Genomic DNA, 15,580 nt, shown 5'->3' with positions numbered 1-15,580 from the left:
ACAGTACCAACAGCAGCGGCCAATGACATATGCATGTTCCGTAAGGGAATTTGTGTAACTGTGAAAAGAAATTAGTTGTCTCTAATTATTTTTGACAGATAGAATATGTATCAACGATGTACTTTTCATATTCATATAATTGCTGATCAAAGTACGATATTGCCAGGGATTTTCATCTAAATCAATAAACGAAAGTAAATACTAAAAAACTGTAACTGATTCCTGTCTTTAAGTGACGAAAAAGTTCAAATTGAAGTATATATTGACTATTTATAATCCAGGTGCTACATGCTGTCCAATCACTAAATATGTATATCTGAAGTATTGCCTTTGCTTACTCACGCGAAAAACAAATACATCGAAAAAGTTCACCACAGTTTAATTACATACTAACGTCATCTTGTAATTTGACACGGAATTATTTTGTAATTAGCGCCAAAATCAGCTGTTTAATCTTACAGGAATATAATACAGACAATTATGCTAATTATGTATCGGAATTTCTTTCGTGTGAAGGTTGTAATAATGGTACATGTCCCTGCACGCGAAAACCTCTGTCAATACAAGCATACTGTAATAATTGTATAAACTTGGATGATGGTAACTTATTTCCTAACGTTCGATTAATTCGTACAGAATGTATTTACTCAGTAGACCGCAATATACAATACTTAATTGCCTGCAAAAAGGGTGAAATGTGTACTATGTTTAACTGTAACACGGTACAACTTCACTTTTTGTTAGATGGAGGTCATTTGGACAAAAAGCATGGACACATAAAATCAACACAGGAAATTTATAGCATGATAAACACTACAATCACACATCTAACGATTTTTGACAAATACGTGTACATAATCTCGTTTCCGAGTGATCGCCAATGCGGATATTATTAAGACCGACATGATATTGAGTTCATCGTTGTACGTACATTTTTGTAAGTGGCAAAACACAGTGTCACCCTGGCAATCGGTACGTAGATTAAATGTGTAAATACGACGCACGTGACTGTCGGGACGGAAACATGAAGTACAACCATTGAAACACAAGAGACAAATTGATTTGGGTTGAACAATATCACCATGTTCTTAATTTTTTTTAATGTAAAAGTACGGTGTAAGTTCTGGTCGTAATCAAACATGTGGAGTTGTTATTAAATGAGATTAAAATTGCAAAAAGATTTTTATTTTTTTATTTTATCAGTTTTTAGGGTTATGAAGATTTGCTTTTTTTTAATAAGTCTAAAAATTAAATGGTTTTGACACATTATAAGGTAAAGCGTTACCGTTGCCTTTTTGTATAGCTATTGTTCATCTCCATGTAACATCGATAGTTTTAATTCCACTCTAATAGGTTTAATATTTAATTTCAATGTTCAAGAATAAAAACTTAGCTTAACTTTAACATTATGAAGACTCATTTAGTGTAGTTTAAGATAAACACATCAAAATATATCAAATAGTCTTTTATCATTTATATTGTATTGTCATTAAAGATTTTCCCTTATTTTGGCTTCGTTTTTTATGAGACCAATTCACAATGAGTGCAGTAGTTTATAACAAAAAAGTGCACATACGAACGTGTGTAGATATAATACCTATTTAATTGGTATAAGCTGTATCTTAACTTATTAAGCCTGTATGTGTTCACTTTCCCTTACTGGAAGTGAACAGTTTGTCTCCAGCTATTAAGCTTAGTGAATTATGGTATATGTAGGTATGGCTATCAAATTTTGCGGTAGTTAAGCTTGAAGCTTAGAAAAGCATTATTTCGAGATAGAGTTTAGAATCTTAGATATGAATCTATATGCTAGAATAGCTTTGTAGTTGTATTGTCTGGTACCTGAATCGACACAAAAAATGTCTAGTTTATAAACATGACAAAGTTGAAATACTGTACAATATTTCACTGACTGGAACCTTGCGCCTGATTAATTGTAACGTGTGTTTACATTGGCATGTCAAATATATGCTGCTGGAAACGTCTAAGATTGTTGTTTTCTAAATAAGGTAGGAATCCAGACGTTTAAGCTGACCAGAACGTCTGTGTGTCTGGCGTCCTATTCACACGACACGTCCGTTTACTTTGGCATGTTAAAGTCCATGTTGAAGTTGTTCAAGTTGTGTGTTTTGTTAAAAGGCACCACTCGAGTGTTTCTAGGCTCAACACCACTCGAGTGTTTCTAGGCTCCACACCAATCTAAGGTTATTCACAAACAGTCACTACACACTGAAATAAACGTACTCAAAAATACATATACACATGTTTACCGTCAACCACAACACTTCGTACTATTTATTCATATATAAATCTACCTGGAGATATAGCTACATGCACTAATATCAGAAATTGTTAGCAGACATACACGTACATTGATTTTCTTGTTGGTTTCGCGCCATACGTTGATTATTTTCGTGTTAGTTTCGCGAGCAATACAATTATCTTTATATTAATTTGTATGTTAGCATTGAGTATTTTTGCAAGACATTTATTGACCATGTTTATTGTAGTTTTGCGAGATACACATTGATTGTTGCATCAGTGTCGTGGGACATACATTGACTATGTTTGGAGTTGTTTTCATACATTTGGTATTCAAGTTATTTTCGCGATGATGCAGTAGGTATGTGACTAAAAATGTCTTTTCATTGCTTTCCAAGCCATTTATGAGACAAAATTGCAAAATGCGCTCACGTAAATGAGTCTATTATTTAGCGATAGTGTGTAGTTTTTACCTGCAGACGGGAATAACAATAGTGCCACGTCACGCTGGCCTGAAATAACCTAGCAAAGCTTAGGAGGCGGAAGTTTTAAGGTAATTTCCTACACAAAATTAAACAGCATACAACACCATTTCATTCTGATGTCTATTCAATTCCTTGTCATTCCTTTTTAATATATACGATATACGTCGTCCTACAGGTTCCTTAATTGTTACGAGTGTTATACGTCTCACCAAAGGATCGGAGGGGGGAATAATCAGACCTTTGATCGTTTGCTTCCTTAATCACGTAAAATCCATTAGACCATGAACAGCCTATTCATGTCAACTTCAAAGATCCCCGAGATCAAATAACAAAATCTCGTTTAAAAAGATAATTAGAACTCGTTAAAATGTCACTAGGACTAATTATAATGTATATAGGAGTTTTCGTTTTCATTCCTTGGTTGTGAAGTCTGATTACTCTTAACTCTATCGTGGTTATACGGAGCGTGCTAATCGTGTTTGTGACCTTGACATCAATTATCAAAACACCAAATTCATCCCGGCCGACACCTTGTAAGCTTAACCCTTTCACCCCTATGTTACTTTAGTAGGCTCTACCATACATTGATATGGATGAGTCCATTATGATTTACGGTGGTGAAAGGGTTAACACAACTTTGTCTTATAACTACCTCCAAAATCATATCTTTTGGATATAGTAATGTAAAACCACACTAAAAAGAATACAAAGTATCAGCAGAAGAGAAAGATATACTCAATGTTAAATATTAAGCAACAAAAATAAAATCTGTCAAAAATCTCAATTTGATTATCTGCATTACGTTTTTGGTAAAACTCAATAAGCTGAAGCTTAAAATGCCGAGTTTAGACACGTATGAAGTAATACATCCGTTACACATAAAGTTTGCGGTGATGGAAAGTTATATCATATATTTGTCTTCTTAAAGACTAGCACACAAATTTAAACATCATAATTGGTGTCAAATTTTCCAATAATACATCGAAACCGTTGTTTATGAATACCGAAGGATCATAGATATGGATGTGTTATAGAACTGAGTTTTAAGATTGCATAGATTGAATACCCCTAGATTTACATGCATGAACAGTGCATTTTTGCTGGTTTAGGTTTGAGACAGTGACTCAATAACATCAATGAACGAGTGTTTATCATTATATGAACATAGCCTTACGATTTATGATAGAGGGCGTAAACAGGCGATTCCTGCTGTTTAATCCCTTTATGTTAGTTAATTGATTAGCAATTGTATTGAAATGAAATGAAAAATTTGAGTGACATCGTATGTAGAAAATAGAAGTATACGTATGTGGTTTCTCGTTCCGGAACGCATGGTATGCCAAGCATGTGTAATACAAAGACGTAGTGTTTTAGTGTGAGATCGATGTGCCGTTATGTGAAGCACTGCTGTGTATGTACCGTGGAAAAAGAATGGATGTTTAATTCTTTTTACTGAAAGCATTAGTTCTCCTGTGCACTAGCTGGTGGAAGTTTTAACAAACAGGTAAGTTATCTGTAAACAAACATTTGGACAGCTCATTTCACTTTAATATTTGTATACAGTCAAATAGTTAATAAAAAAACGTAAACGTGTAGTGGTGATTTTAAATATCAATAAGTTTAACTTTTATAGTATTTTTATTTGATTGATTTGTCTAATGCAACTTGCCTCAATATGAGTTACGAAACCTTTCTCAATATGAGTCAATAGTAACATACCCGTTTGTGGTAATTTGATCTTGCCTGGCAGTCTGTCAATTGTACTGTCTGATGGCAATGCATTTTAATATAGCTCAGTATGAGTTTCTCTTATTCTGCCTGAATAAGACTCAACATAAACTTTTCGTTTATTTTTGTATGTTCCATTTATTATCATTTTTCAAAGGTGCAGTCCCATACAGTGTCTTCGGTTCAACTTTTAGGATATAAGGTGGTAGACTGTGGTGGTGGATTGTTTAAGTCCCTGAGGCTTTGCCGTATCCTTGATTGACACAGTTAGCTTTTTGGAGTAGTCACACGGTTCTAAATATACACATTAAGTAGGTTAGGTAAAGGTATCTGCAAGTAATTGGCCCAATATCTGTCCCATATAGAAGGGACCAGTTTGGATGGTCCTGCGAAATCAGGGGTCCCCCGCTACAGTTCTATTTTCACTGTTGTCTCCAGCACACAAAGATAAATGCTCCCTTCTTCTGTTTACAGCATGTATCTTGACACTGGGTGTCATTATGACCCTGGGTCTGTGATATATGATATTCTTTTGTTTATATCAAAGTTTGATCAAACTTGACAGATATGAACATTTTTATTTTACGTTTTGCTTTGGTGATGTCACATCACATAGGGTTATGTCTCAACACAACCCCAAAACTCTTAACTAGATGACATCTAACACCTCGGTTGTGGTGGTTGGCAATCCTTGTTTTCTGATTGGAACCGACTCTGTAACATTCTCGATTTATCATTAGCCAAGTATCATGTTCCTTTTAGTATTTAATTTATGCAGTTTGTCTACAGAATTTTTGTGTATTATGTCTTGATATTGATCTTATTTTACAAGAGAACATGCATTGTTTTGTTTTTTTCTTCTTTTATTTTTGATAAAAACATCAATTATTTTTCACATTGAATGGGAGACAATGACGTAACCGTGTCCCTGGTGGATACCTCTATCAGGACCTGGAACGAATATGTCAATCAATAAACTACAGCAATACCAGTAGTGAGGTAGATTTGTAAGGTAGTAGTGCCAATTCAAAGATTATTTTGGTGACCTTGAGAAGTCTGTACTGTATCGGATTGTGTCTGTAACAGAGAACTTGGTTCTCCTAATCAATATAAACATACGCAAAACGATGTACACCTGAAGGCACTTGCTTTGATAACGAGTTGAATACCAGTTGGCCCTTGATCACTTTCCATGACCATGGAGGGGTAACAATGTTGAAAAGGGAAATGTTGATAAACAATCAAGGTATTGTTTTATTCATTTAACTATATTGTATCGATTGTGAGTAAGTGTGTATGGTATGGAAGTGCTCGCCACGGTTTCGATCTAAGTGAAGTTTTAACCACCTTTTATCTTCGTTTGAATAATTTATCATAAGGGCCAGAAAGAGCTCGACCGATCTAAAATCAGAAACCTTTTTTTTAGAAACTCACTATTCGTGATAATAATCTGATCTTATGTCTGCAGAATGTAATATATGTTATGCTTCAGAAATAAAACATTGTTTACTTTAAATGCTGATGAAAATGTCATCAGTATGGTAATTAAAATGTTTCTTTGATTAAACAAATTGTCTTTTGTTTAGCAATTTCACAGAAACTTTAGCGAAAGTGAGTTGATATATATATATTCAAATATTTGTTTGGTAGAATACACCGGGATTGAAGCATACCTAGATGCTGTAGTCACAATCTAGTGCAGTATAATACATAAGGACCTGGGGCGATATTAAATCGATTCAAATTGACCAGTAAATTATAAAATTGAACAGAAATGAAGTGATATATAACAGGGGTACATAACTCCTGCCGAGCCAGCCTCATTACAATTGATTGTTGATACGATGTATACTGTCTGAGTTAAAGATATGATAATATACAGTGTATACTAAAAGATTTGTTAATAATTGTATAATATGATAAAATATAACATGATATTATGATAGATATGCTGAGGTTTGCTTATATTTGTCTATGGTTATACATGTAAGGGAGACAACTCTAACATAAATCACAAGTAACATGATAACAATCTCAAAAATATATCCTTAACATAGTTAGATAGTGTTTGACACGGTTTGGGTAAAGATTGATACTTTTCCTTTTTTTTACAAAATAAACTAAACGCTATTAAAAACATATAAGACGGTAGCGCCGTGAAACATAAAAGTGAATACCACACGAACTATGTATAGGAATGTCACCTGTATATCATACACAGTACTAGTACTGACCTTAAACACAATAGGTCTCAATAATAAGCGTATCAGATGGAAAGGTATACACATACTCGCTAATACCCAGCTGATTTTAAATGTTTAAGATATCAGACATGTAGTTACTATTGTCTGCTGTCATTCATGAGAACAGTAGAAAGTCTGGGACAAAGACCCAGTGTTTGTATAGATGTATATGTAGTGTGTATACATTGCATTGTTCTGCCAGGTTTGACCGATATTTGGCTATGTATTACGATATGGCTAGATGTCAATAAGAATAGTATTAGTCCAATTTCTTCTTATTCTTTGTATCGGCCCTGTCATTATTTCACTTGCTAACAAAGAATTCCTATTGAAGTCTAAGAATTACAGCTGATTTATCGAGACACGGGAAAATAGTGATGTACAACGTTAACCATGTACTATAGTCTGAATAACTTACACTGAAACGTTAATTGTGTGACAGCTGGGCACAATAACTATCTACATTGTACTTTCTCTGGAAATTAAATCTATCTTTCTTTCATAAGTAAGTAGCCCTTATTATCTGTATACTCAATTGTAAACGATGTTTGCTTTAGCTGTGTTTTCAAATATGACTCCACAAAAAAAACACCAAAAAACCCCAAGGAAAATAATTATTTAAAATAAGAATGACAAATTAAAAAGACGCATTGGGATTATGTTTCCCACGTCAATAACGTGAAAGCATTTGGAAATAACAAAGGACACCTATCTGGTAATATGTCAAAATAAGTATGTGTCTGCACTATGTCAATGTATTCCAATAACTAATTATGTATTAATTTTTTTTTCTGTAATTGAAATAGCAATTGATACAACCTAGCTACAGTAGTGTACCATAGCAGCAAGATCATTTGAACGTTAGAGTGTTTATGGAAATCTACATCAAATGAGGAACAAAAACGAAACATGAAATAAACTGGTCGCTTAATGAAAACATCTTATATGAGTATAAATCTGGAATAAGTCTCTTTATTTATTTTTATTTAGATATTAAAGTTTTAAACGCTTTTGGTGAGAGAATTATGTCTAACTTTGATACGCTTTCCATATTTTTTTTTCAGAAAATGGTGGATCGTAAGGTTTATCGCAAGAGAGATGTTTCATTACTCATATTGTTTCTTAAATTATGTCTTAATTTCGAAAATAACTTTTGGTGAATAGATTGAAATATACAAGCACCACAGAAGATCGTACGTTTAATATGCTATATTTAAGACATGTATGTAAAAACTGTCTTATAATTCTGAACGGGATTCCAGACAAATCGAATAACGCGCGGTTAAATGTTTTTGCGAAGTTAGATATGAAAGAATACGACCTTATTGTTTCAATAGAACCGCCACAATCGCTGTCAATAAAGATGTGTGACAATGAGAGAGGGGACATTGACAGATGACGGGTATGGTCAGTATATTATAATACTGTTATTGGAGATATTTATGATCACGAGGGGTTGTACTCCCTAGATCTAATTAGGTCCTGAAAGATGTGTGTGTTCATATACAATTATCATATACGGCCTGGTACACAGGTCTACAACCTAGCCATTTAAAGAATTATCAACCTAACGTCCAATTAATTTCCTTTTCATATTATTTTTTCCAACAGTTTAAAGATTTTTTTGTCAATTTGAAGTAAACAGGTTTTATTGTAATTAACTCAAATTCTTTATTTGCATTTGTACTCTTTGATTTTCGTGAAAATATTAAGACTATGCTAATGGAAATATAGCAGTATAATTGTCAAGCTAACGAAGCATGGGCCAACCTATAACAATCAGTTGGCATGAGAAAACGTGCTGAATAATTGATGGGTGCCACCGCCCATCACTGACACTGCACCTGGTGGCTACCTACCCAGTACGATACGTGATTTTATAGGAGACAGCGTAATAACATATTTACCATTGGTCTATTTCCTGTTAAAACGGAAAATTTCAGTTGTATATTTAATGCTTCAATTGTTTTTAAGTATAATAGCTTCCTTATGCAGTTTTTTGTACGCATCACTGATGCATTGTTTCGTTACTTTAAGTACCAGCACTACTGTCCATTTGCTTTCAATCATCAGCGCTGTTTTGTTCAATGGTTTAAGTACGATTGCTGCTTTGTGCAGCGAACGAACGTTGATTTTTATCATTTGTTTTAAATATAATTGCTGACTTAATCCTCTGCTTAGAAATAGTTTTGCTTTGATATGTTATGTTTAAGAACAACCTTGCTGCTTGAAAGCAATCTCCTTAACTTGGGTGCCGAGGTTTAGATTGAAAATGCTTTGTAATCAACGATGGAATGCGTGTTATAGCCGGTTCTACGCATTAATATTTATATACGTCAAAACTCTATAGAAACAGGTTGATGCAAGATTCTTGTCATTTCAAAAACGCAAGATGACAGCAGGTTTTCAATCAAATTTGCAATCAAATATCTCGCAGGAAAAATGAAATTTGAAATGATATCAATTAAGATGTGCTGGCGATAAATAAAAAAAGTTAAACGATTTCATGATATTTTATCAATAAGAATTACACTGATTATTTCCAATTAACCCTGCAAAGACTGAAAAAAACACGTGACTGAACTAGTTCAACCTTATACATCAAACTTAACGAAATAAAACACTGCCTTAGAATAAAACAAGCATTTAATTATCACTGTTACATTGTAACAGCGGACATTGATTGAATTATAGGATGCTTTGCACTTGAACGACCCGGTGCTGTTGATAACCGCCATTTATGATGCCGGGTTCCCGATGTCGTGACAAGGGATACTAAACCAGGCCAGTGTAGGGTGGGGACATATACAGTCATACCATACCCGTTAATGAAGCGACTCTAGCTGTCAACGAGACAATTTACACAAAACTGTTTCTGTTTTATATCTGTATCAGTGGATCCCCTCGATGATAGATGCACTTTAAGTTTTACATTCGGAACTCTACGGCCTGTTCAATATGGAGAAGGAAATAAAACCGGCCGAGCTGCCGACGTAGTCTCCTTCAAGCATATCTACACGTAATTGTCTCTGTTTTATGTATGTACAATTGGACCCCCTCAACGAAAATCTTACTTTTGGAACCTCTAGGCATGCGCATTACCTTTATAAAATCGTATCGACGCAACGAATTGGTATTGCATTTATTATAAAATATTCCTTAAACACGGAAGTATAAAACCATCAGAGGATGCTAGAATTTAACGACACATCATGACATCATCCCTAATGGGAGAATTGCAAAGAGCAATCAGGATACCGATTTCTCGTCGAGTTTAACGAAGCAAAACCTTCAAGAAACGCCTATTTTCTCCAAGATTTTGTAAATATGTTGTCATGATTATAACGCAGTTACCTTCTACGGATTTTGTAAAGCAACGTAAGACATATCTAGTCTACAATGATAATTAAAACAGACAAAGTTAATAGAGTTTGTATAACTCTCTATCTATGCCATATTATATATGTATCCCTTAACATGTTTTCTTTAACAGTACACATACAAAAGCAAAATAAATGCTTATTGCAGGCTGGGCCTTCTCCAACTCTTGTTTTAAGCTTACGAAGTAATGAATTAAAAAAAGCTATACGCGCACATCGTTAAGTATTCTACTTCATTGATTCATTGATTATGTTTGATTCGCAAATGCCTGTAAAATGGTAAAGCGATGTAAATTCAGCTGCAGTAAGAAGTTGTCACAGAATATTCGAAATGTATCGAGCAAAGCATAGAGTGAAACCTCGTTATACTGACACCGTTTTTCCATAGACATTTTGGGGTTATTACATTTTTTGGCAATAAATGAGGTAAATGTATAAAGTATTTCTTAAGAAAAAAGAGAAAATGGGACATTTGAAATGTGTTGGCGGCAACTGTGGAGGATATGAAACTAGGGGCACTATATATATATATATATAGATGAAGTCTATACAATAACAGTTTGTTTAACACATATACGATTGTAAATGGGGAAACGTGTGATGTGTTTAAACGCATGATCTTACCTTTATATACACCTTGTTGAAATGGAGTCCTGCCATATGTGTAGCGTTGACACCTCGTCACTGCATCTTTTATTGTGTTAAAGCATTGTTGCCGTGACGTCATATTACTGTTCTGATTGGGGAATCCCATTGTCTCAACCCTCTAGGGAGACAAACATCTCATTACCATGAATGCTTCTTACTATTATTTCAGAACATTTGATCGATATGGTAGAGGAAAGGGAATCTTCCTTACGGTATAAGTATTCAAGATATTCCCTAACCTTGGGGTGCGATTCCAGTCTTAAATGTCTTAAATGTCACGGAGTTCACCTAAGGTAGACATTTCTCTGCCGTGCCTTTACAGAAAGGAAATGCTTCACTGTTTCCAGACGAATATACATGTATTTACATATAGGTAATGCGCCCTACAGCTGTAATTTGTATGCATCTCTTTGACATTGTCATGTGTTGTTATATATATCCTGTGCTTGTTACCTAAATTGTAAAGTGTTCTGTTTTACGTATTAAATATTACAAAAATGAATTTGGTATACATAGAACAAGTACCTCATTGAATCGGTCTTTTTTCGATATCACTACACATTTGTTCTGTATAGATGAAACGAGTCAACAAACGGCCAGTTTCTAAATAAGCGTACAAACATGGCTAACGATGGTCAACACAGCTCTTGTTTCGGATGTTTCTTGAAAAATACATTTACCTCGTCGTTTAGATCAATATATAATTGTAGATGATGATATAATCCGATAGTTTATTTCTGTTTGTAATTACAGGATATCCCCGACAGAATCAGCTGGTCAATGACGCGTCACCGGTAAATTGTCTTATCCTTGACGACAACCCTGGACATCGAATGGGCACCTTAGCGTTAATCGGTCGTGTGATGGCGTGTGTCGAGGATTCAATCGACATACATCAACTATGCATGGATAACCCAGTCTCTGAAAGATTGTGCTACCAAATCTATCTTTGATCGAAATGTTAGTGGCCATGGTTAATTCATTTATGGTACAAACATTCCGAAATATTAACTTTCTGATGTATCTTTATCAAGGACAATACTATAAATATAAGTCGAGTTTCTAAAGATTGAATAATTGATTTTTTTAGAAATCCTAAGAAACTTTTCGGTATGTGAAACAACTTTTTATCTAGAATATTTGTTACATATACATTGTATTGTGTGGGTACAATATCATAACAAAACACGATCGATCTCCAGGCCTAATCTTGTATTGTTTGGCACTGCGATATTTATCTACATAGGGGAAGTACATGACCTAAAGAAACAGGTCTGTTCGCGCCTTCAGGTGATCGATTACATCGCACCTTAGAGTGCAACACACGTGTACAGATTTCCTTATAATGTCGGTGGCGTGCTATAAAGCACGCGATCTATTTATATGCACGCGTGCATCACAATGTGTGTCTGGATATATAACGGATTAACGTAATAGACGCTATTAATTCTTCAAAGTTGGATGTGAGCAGGGATTTTCGAAACGAATTTATTCCGCAAAAGCTTTCAATCGTGGAGTTGGTACGTATCGTACGTACATTGCACGTGTTCACGTGCAGATGTGTATTTGTCTGGATAATGGATAAGTCTGCATCTTAGACAAGGATTATTGACGATAAGTTTATTTTTAAATATCCAAACGGAAAATTCGAAACGAAATAAACTCTGGATTATCATCTAACCCTACAACTTTTCCTGGTGTTTTTTTGTTGCTTACATATTTGTTTGTAAGTTGTTTGAAAAATACAACATTCTCGAGGATCGTTAGGATCAAGCTTGATCAAACACGTTCTGATTCGTTGTGCCGGATAATTTCCACATCAGGACTACTTAAGTGAATTTGCAGATTTTGCTCAATTCAAGGACGTACGGAACTGATTACTGAAATCGACATTTACAAGGTGTGGAGAAACTAGTCACGATTCCGGATTATATGCTTCTCAGAAATCCCCCCCGACTTCTTTCATCTCTAAATTAAATATGACTACTGCCGAGTATTGGAAATTCATAATACCTGAAGCAATTAATGTAGACCGTGTTCCACACTTACCTGTATACATTTAATTGACACAGATCGCCGTTAAACTAGCCACTACCGAGATTTTAATGTTTACTATTTCATTGTTTTATAGACTACCAGCTTAAATTACCTCACGTTATCTTTCTATCGATTTCTAGCGTATAACATGTTAGGATAACATTAATCTAGAATTAACATTTACACTCAATCAGTGTACGTGGTATTTCAATATTGTAATTTTTCAGGACGAATACTAGTACGTGTATTGATTTTTAAGTAAAATATGTATATTGTATCATATTTCATAATATTATCACATTCTAAAAGTAGGAAAACAGAAAGACGTACCTGAACACTGAACTCAAGTTTATTATTGGTGTTCGACATGATATACAAATGGTATATATACAAACCATTCAGAATTAATCAAAAATAACGAACAAACGGGCAAGGCATTGCTTAATAGTATAAAAATAAATAATATTGATTTCGTGTATTTTCCATGCTATAGTAGAAAGTGTATGTATCACAAGAAGTACGTGTTTATGTGTGACATTTAGAAATTCCCATGATATAGTTATACAGCAATTAAAAATACGTCGGCCTTGGATAAGGTTAATTGTGACTTGTGTATACGGTGACAACACAATGAAGTGAATTGGACTAATCCCCGGGTGTATCACATTAGTATATACCATTATGTTGGGGCCAATGCCAGATCGAGGTGTGAAACATTCAGAACAAGACCCGCAGGAATTAGTTCGAGCTCGGGTCCCTTCGTCGCGTCCTGCTAGTTTACGATTAAACAAACAATACGTGTACTTGTCAGATGAAGGAGAAGACAGCGCCGAGAATAACCGTCATTTTAACAATACTTTAGAGAGTTATGTCCGCCGACGAGCGAAGTATTCGAAACGTAAGTCATCAAAAAGAGCATCGGCCTCAAAAATAACAAAATCGACAATGGCTGACGACGATTCTGATGATGACGATTCTATCTTCGGACTAAGTGACGGGGAGCTAGAAGAAGGTATGATGCGGTGTAGTTTCGGAAGATTTTCCAAACGACGAGTTATCAACAACTTACAAGTGAAATGCAATTTATCACCCCGTCGAGAATGTCGATGTTCTGCTACGGTTACGGAGCACGATGAGTTAGTTTGTGGTTGGGAATCTAAATACCAAACTGGAAAATATTACAGACCTGTGAAAGTAAAACGGAAGACACAAAATCATAATATTCCGCATGCGTACCAAAGAATACTTCCGGAGCGAGATACTGGATTCGACTTTCATCACTATGAGGAACCGTCGCAGTATATGGAACAGTACCGACACAACCACACTGTGGGAGACGTGTGTAAGGTTTCTTATTACCACAGCGATGACGTCACAATGGCAGACCATTACGCACCTAGGGCCAAAGGAAATGTCTGGTGAGTTGAAACAATCATGGTCACTGAATAGCATTTTTTAATTTGCATTTGTGTCAAATACAGACTAAATACTAAATTATTTACTGAAGAACAGAAAAATATAGACCCAAATCTTTCTACATGCTAAAAGTACACTCACTTGAATTAAATTTATTTTGAACTATCTAAAACATTTTTGGTTTGTGAAAGACTATTTTGCAGATGCGGAGAACTAGCGCGCTATAGCACGCCCGTTTAAAAAAACCCAACAAAACAATTGCAGACAAATGTACGTAAGTCGCCATCGTCTTCTTTTTTTCACATTTTTTTTATACGGAACATAATCATTATCAACTCTCAGATTTTAATTGTATTTGGCTCTTCAAAATATATACCGCATTTAAGGACAATTTACACGGACTAGGCCGAAAACACAGAAGTACAGTGATTGGTTTTAGCGTGCCTGTCGGTGATAAATATGCAGTTTGATGGTTTTCTTCTGTTTGTTACCTTTTTTATACTTTACCAAAACTTCACTTGCCGATTCGCTTATAAAAGGATACCCACAGTTATCAGCACGTACACAGGAAGTATAGGTCTGGACGGAAGTGACAACATGGCGTAAAATATTTACGAATTACTATATCATAAAGCGAAATATACTTTTTAATCTCCCAGTCGTGTGTCTGCTGAATAGGTCTTATCTAAAACGATGTGTCTATAGAAAAGAAAACATTCTTACCAATCGATCACTCTTCTTGTAGAAAAGTTCGATACTTACGGATTAATCCAACATTAGTGTTGAACTCGTGTTGATGTCTTGCCGTCGAAACATCGGATTAGTTTTTAATAATGTAAACCCTGGAAGGAAATTAAGGCTAACAGACCATGAAAAAGTGAACTGAGACGGACAGACTGGCAAAACTTACTTGTTTTAACATAGACACACTGGCATACAGATTCCATTAAGAAAATATTGCATTATTCTAACATTGTAAAAACTACAATTAGCAAAACGAAATGGCGAAATATGGAAATATCATATTACAGTCTGTTATTTAGATACATATAAATGTACCTTGGAGAGAAGGGTATTGATAATCACCCCTAACATCACTGCTTACCGAGGAATAAAGCTATCTGTTTCGCTTTAGTTGGTAACTTTAATGGGAAAGTTAGGCTTAACGCGGTCGTAGTTGTCTATTCACAATTTGAGTATTGCATGTTTTTCAATTTGAAAATATGATCTTTGTACTTTTAACCTCAACCTTTCTGCAAATGCCATATTTATTTTCAATACCCCGGCTTAAGTGAGATTAACTTAAAGTGTTAGTACTAATCCGTCAGAATTAGTTCAACAATATTATGCTATGGCTTAATCACCGTCTCCTCTACACATA

At 34.8% G+C, this 15,580-nt stretch overlaps 1 protein-coding gene across 2 annotated transcripts in view; it reads left to right on the top strand.

Annotated features, from left to right (window-relative positions):
* LOC110452805 overlaps positions 1-15,580 on the top strand; it is a 28,724-nt gene that overhangs the window by 8,008 nt on the left and 5,136 nt on the right. For both annotated transcript variants that reach the window (XM_021501489.1, XM_021501488.1), the window contains exon 2: positions 11,500-14,201. In XM_021501489.1, the coding sequence (XP_021357164.1) occupies positions 13,465-14,201 (737 nt within the window). In that variant the 5' untranslated portion in view covers positions 11,500-13,464. The remainder of the gene's footprint in view (positions 1-11,499; positions 14,202-15,580) is intronic.

This window comes from Mizuhopecten yessoensis, unplaced genomic scaffold, assembly GCF_002113885.1.
Source record: "Mizuhopecten yessoensis strain PY_sf001 unplaced genomic scaffold, ASM211388v2 scaffold6893, whole genome shotgun sequence".
In the NCBI taxonomy this organism is placed as follows: domain Eukaryota; kingdom Metazoa; phylum Mollusca; class Bivalvia; order Pectinida; family Pectinidae; genus Mizuhopecten; species Mizuhopecten yessoensis.
This window is presented reverse-complemented; position numbering and strand designations above follow the sequence as displayed.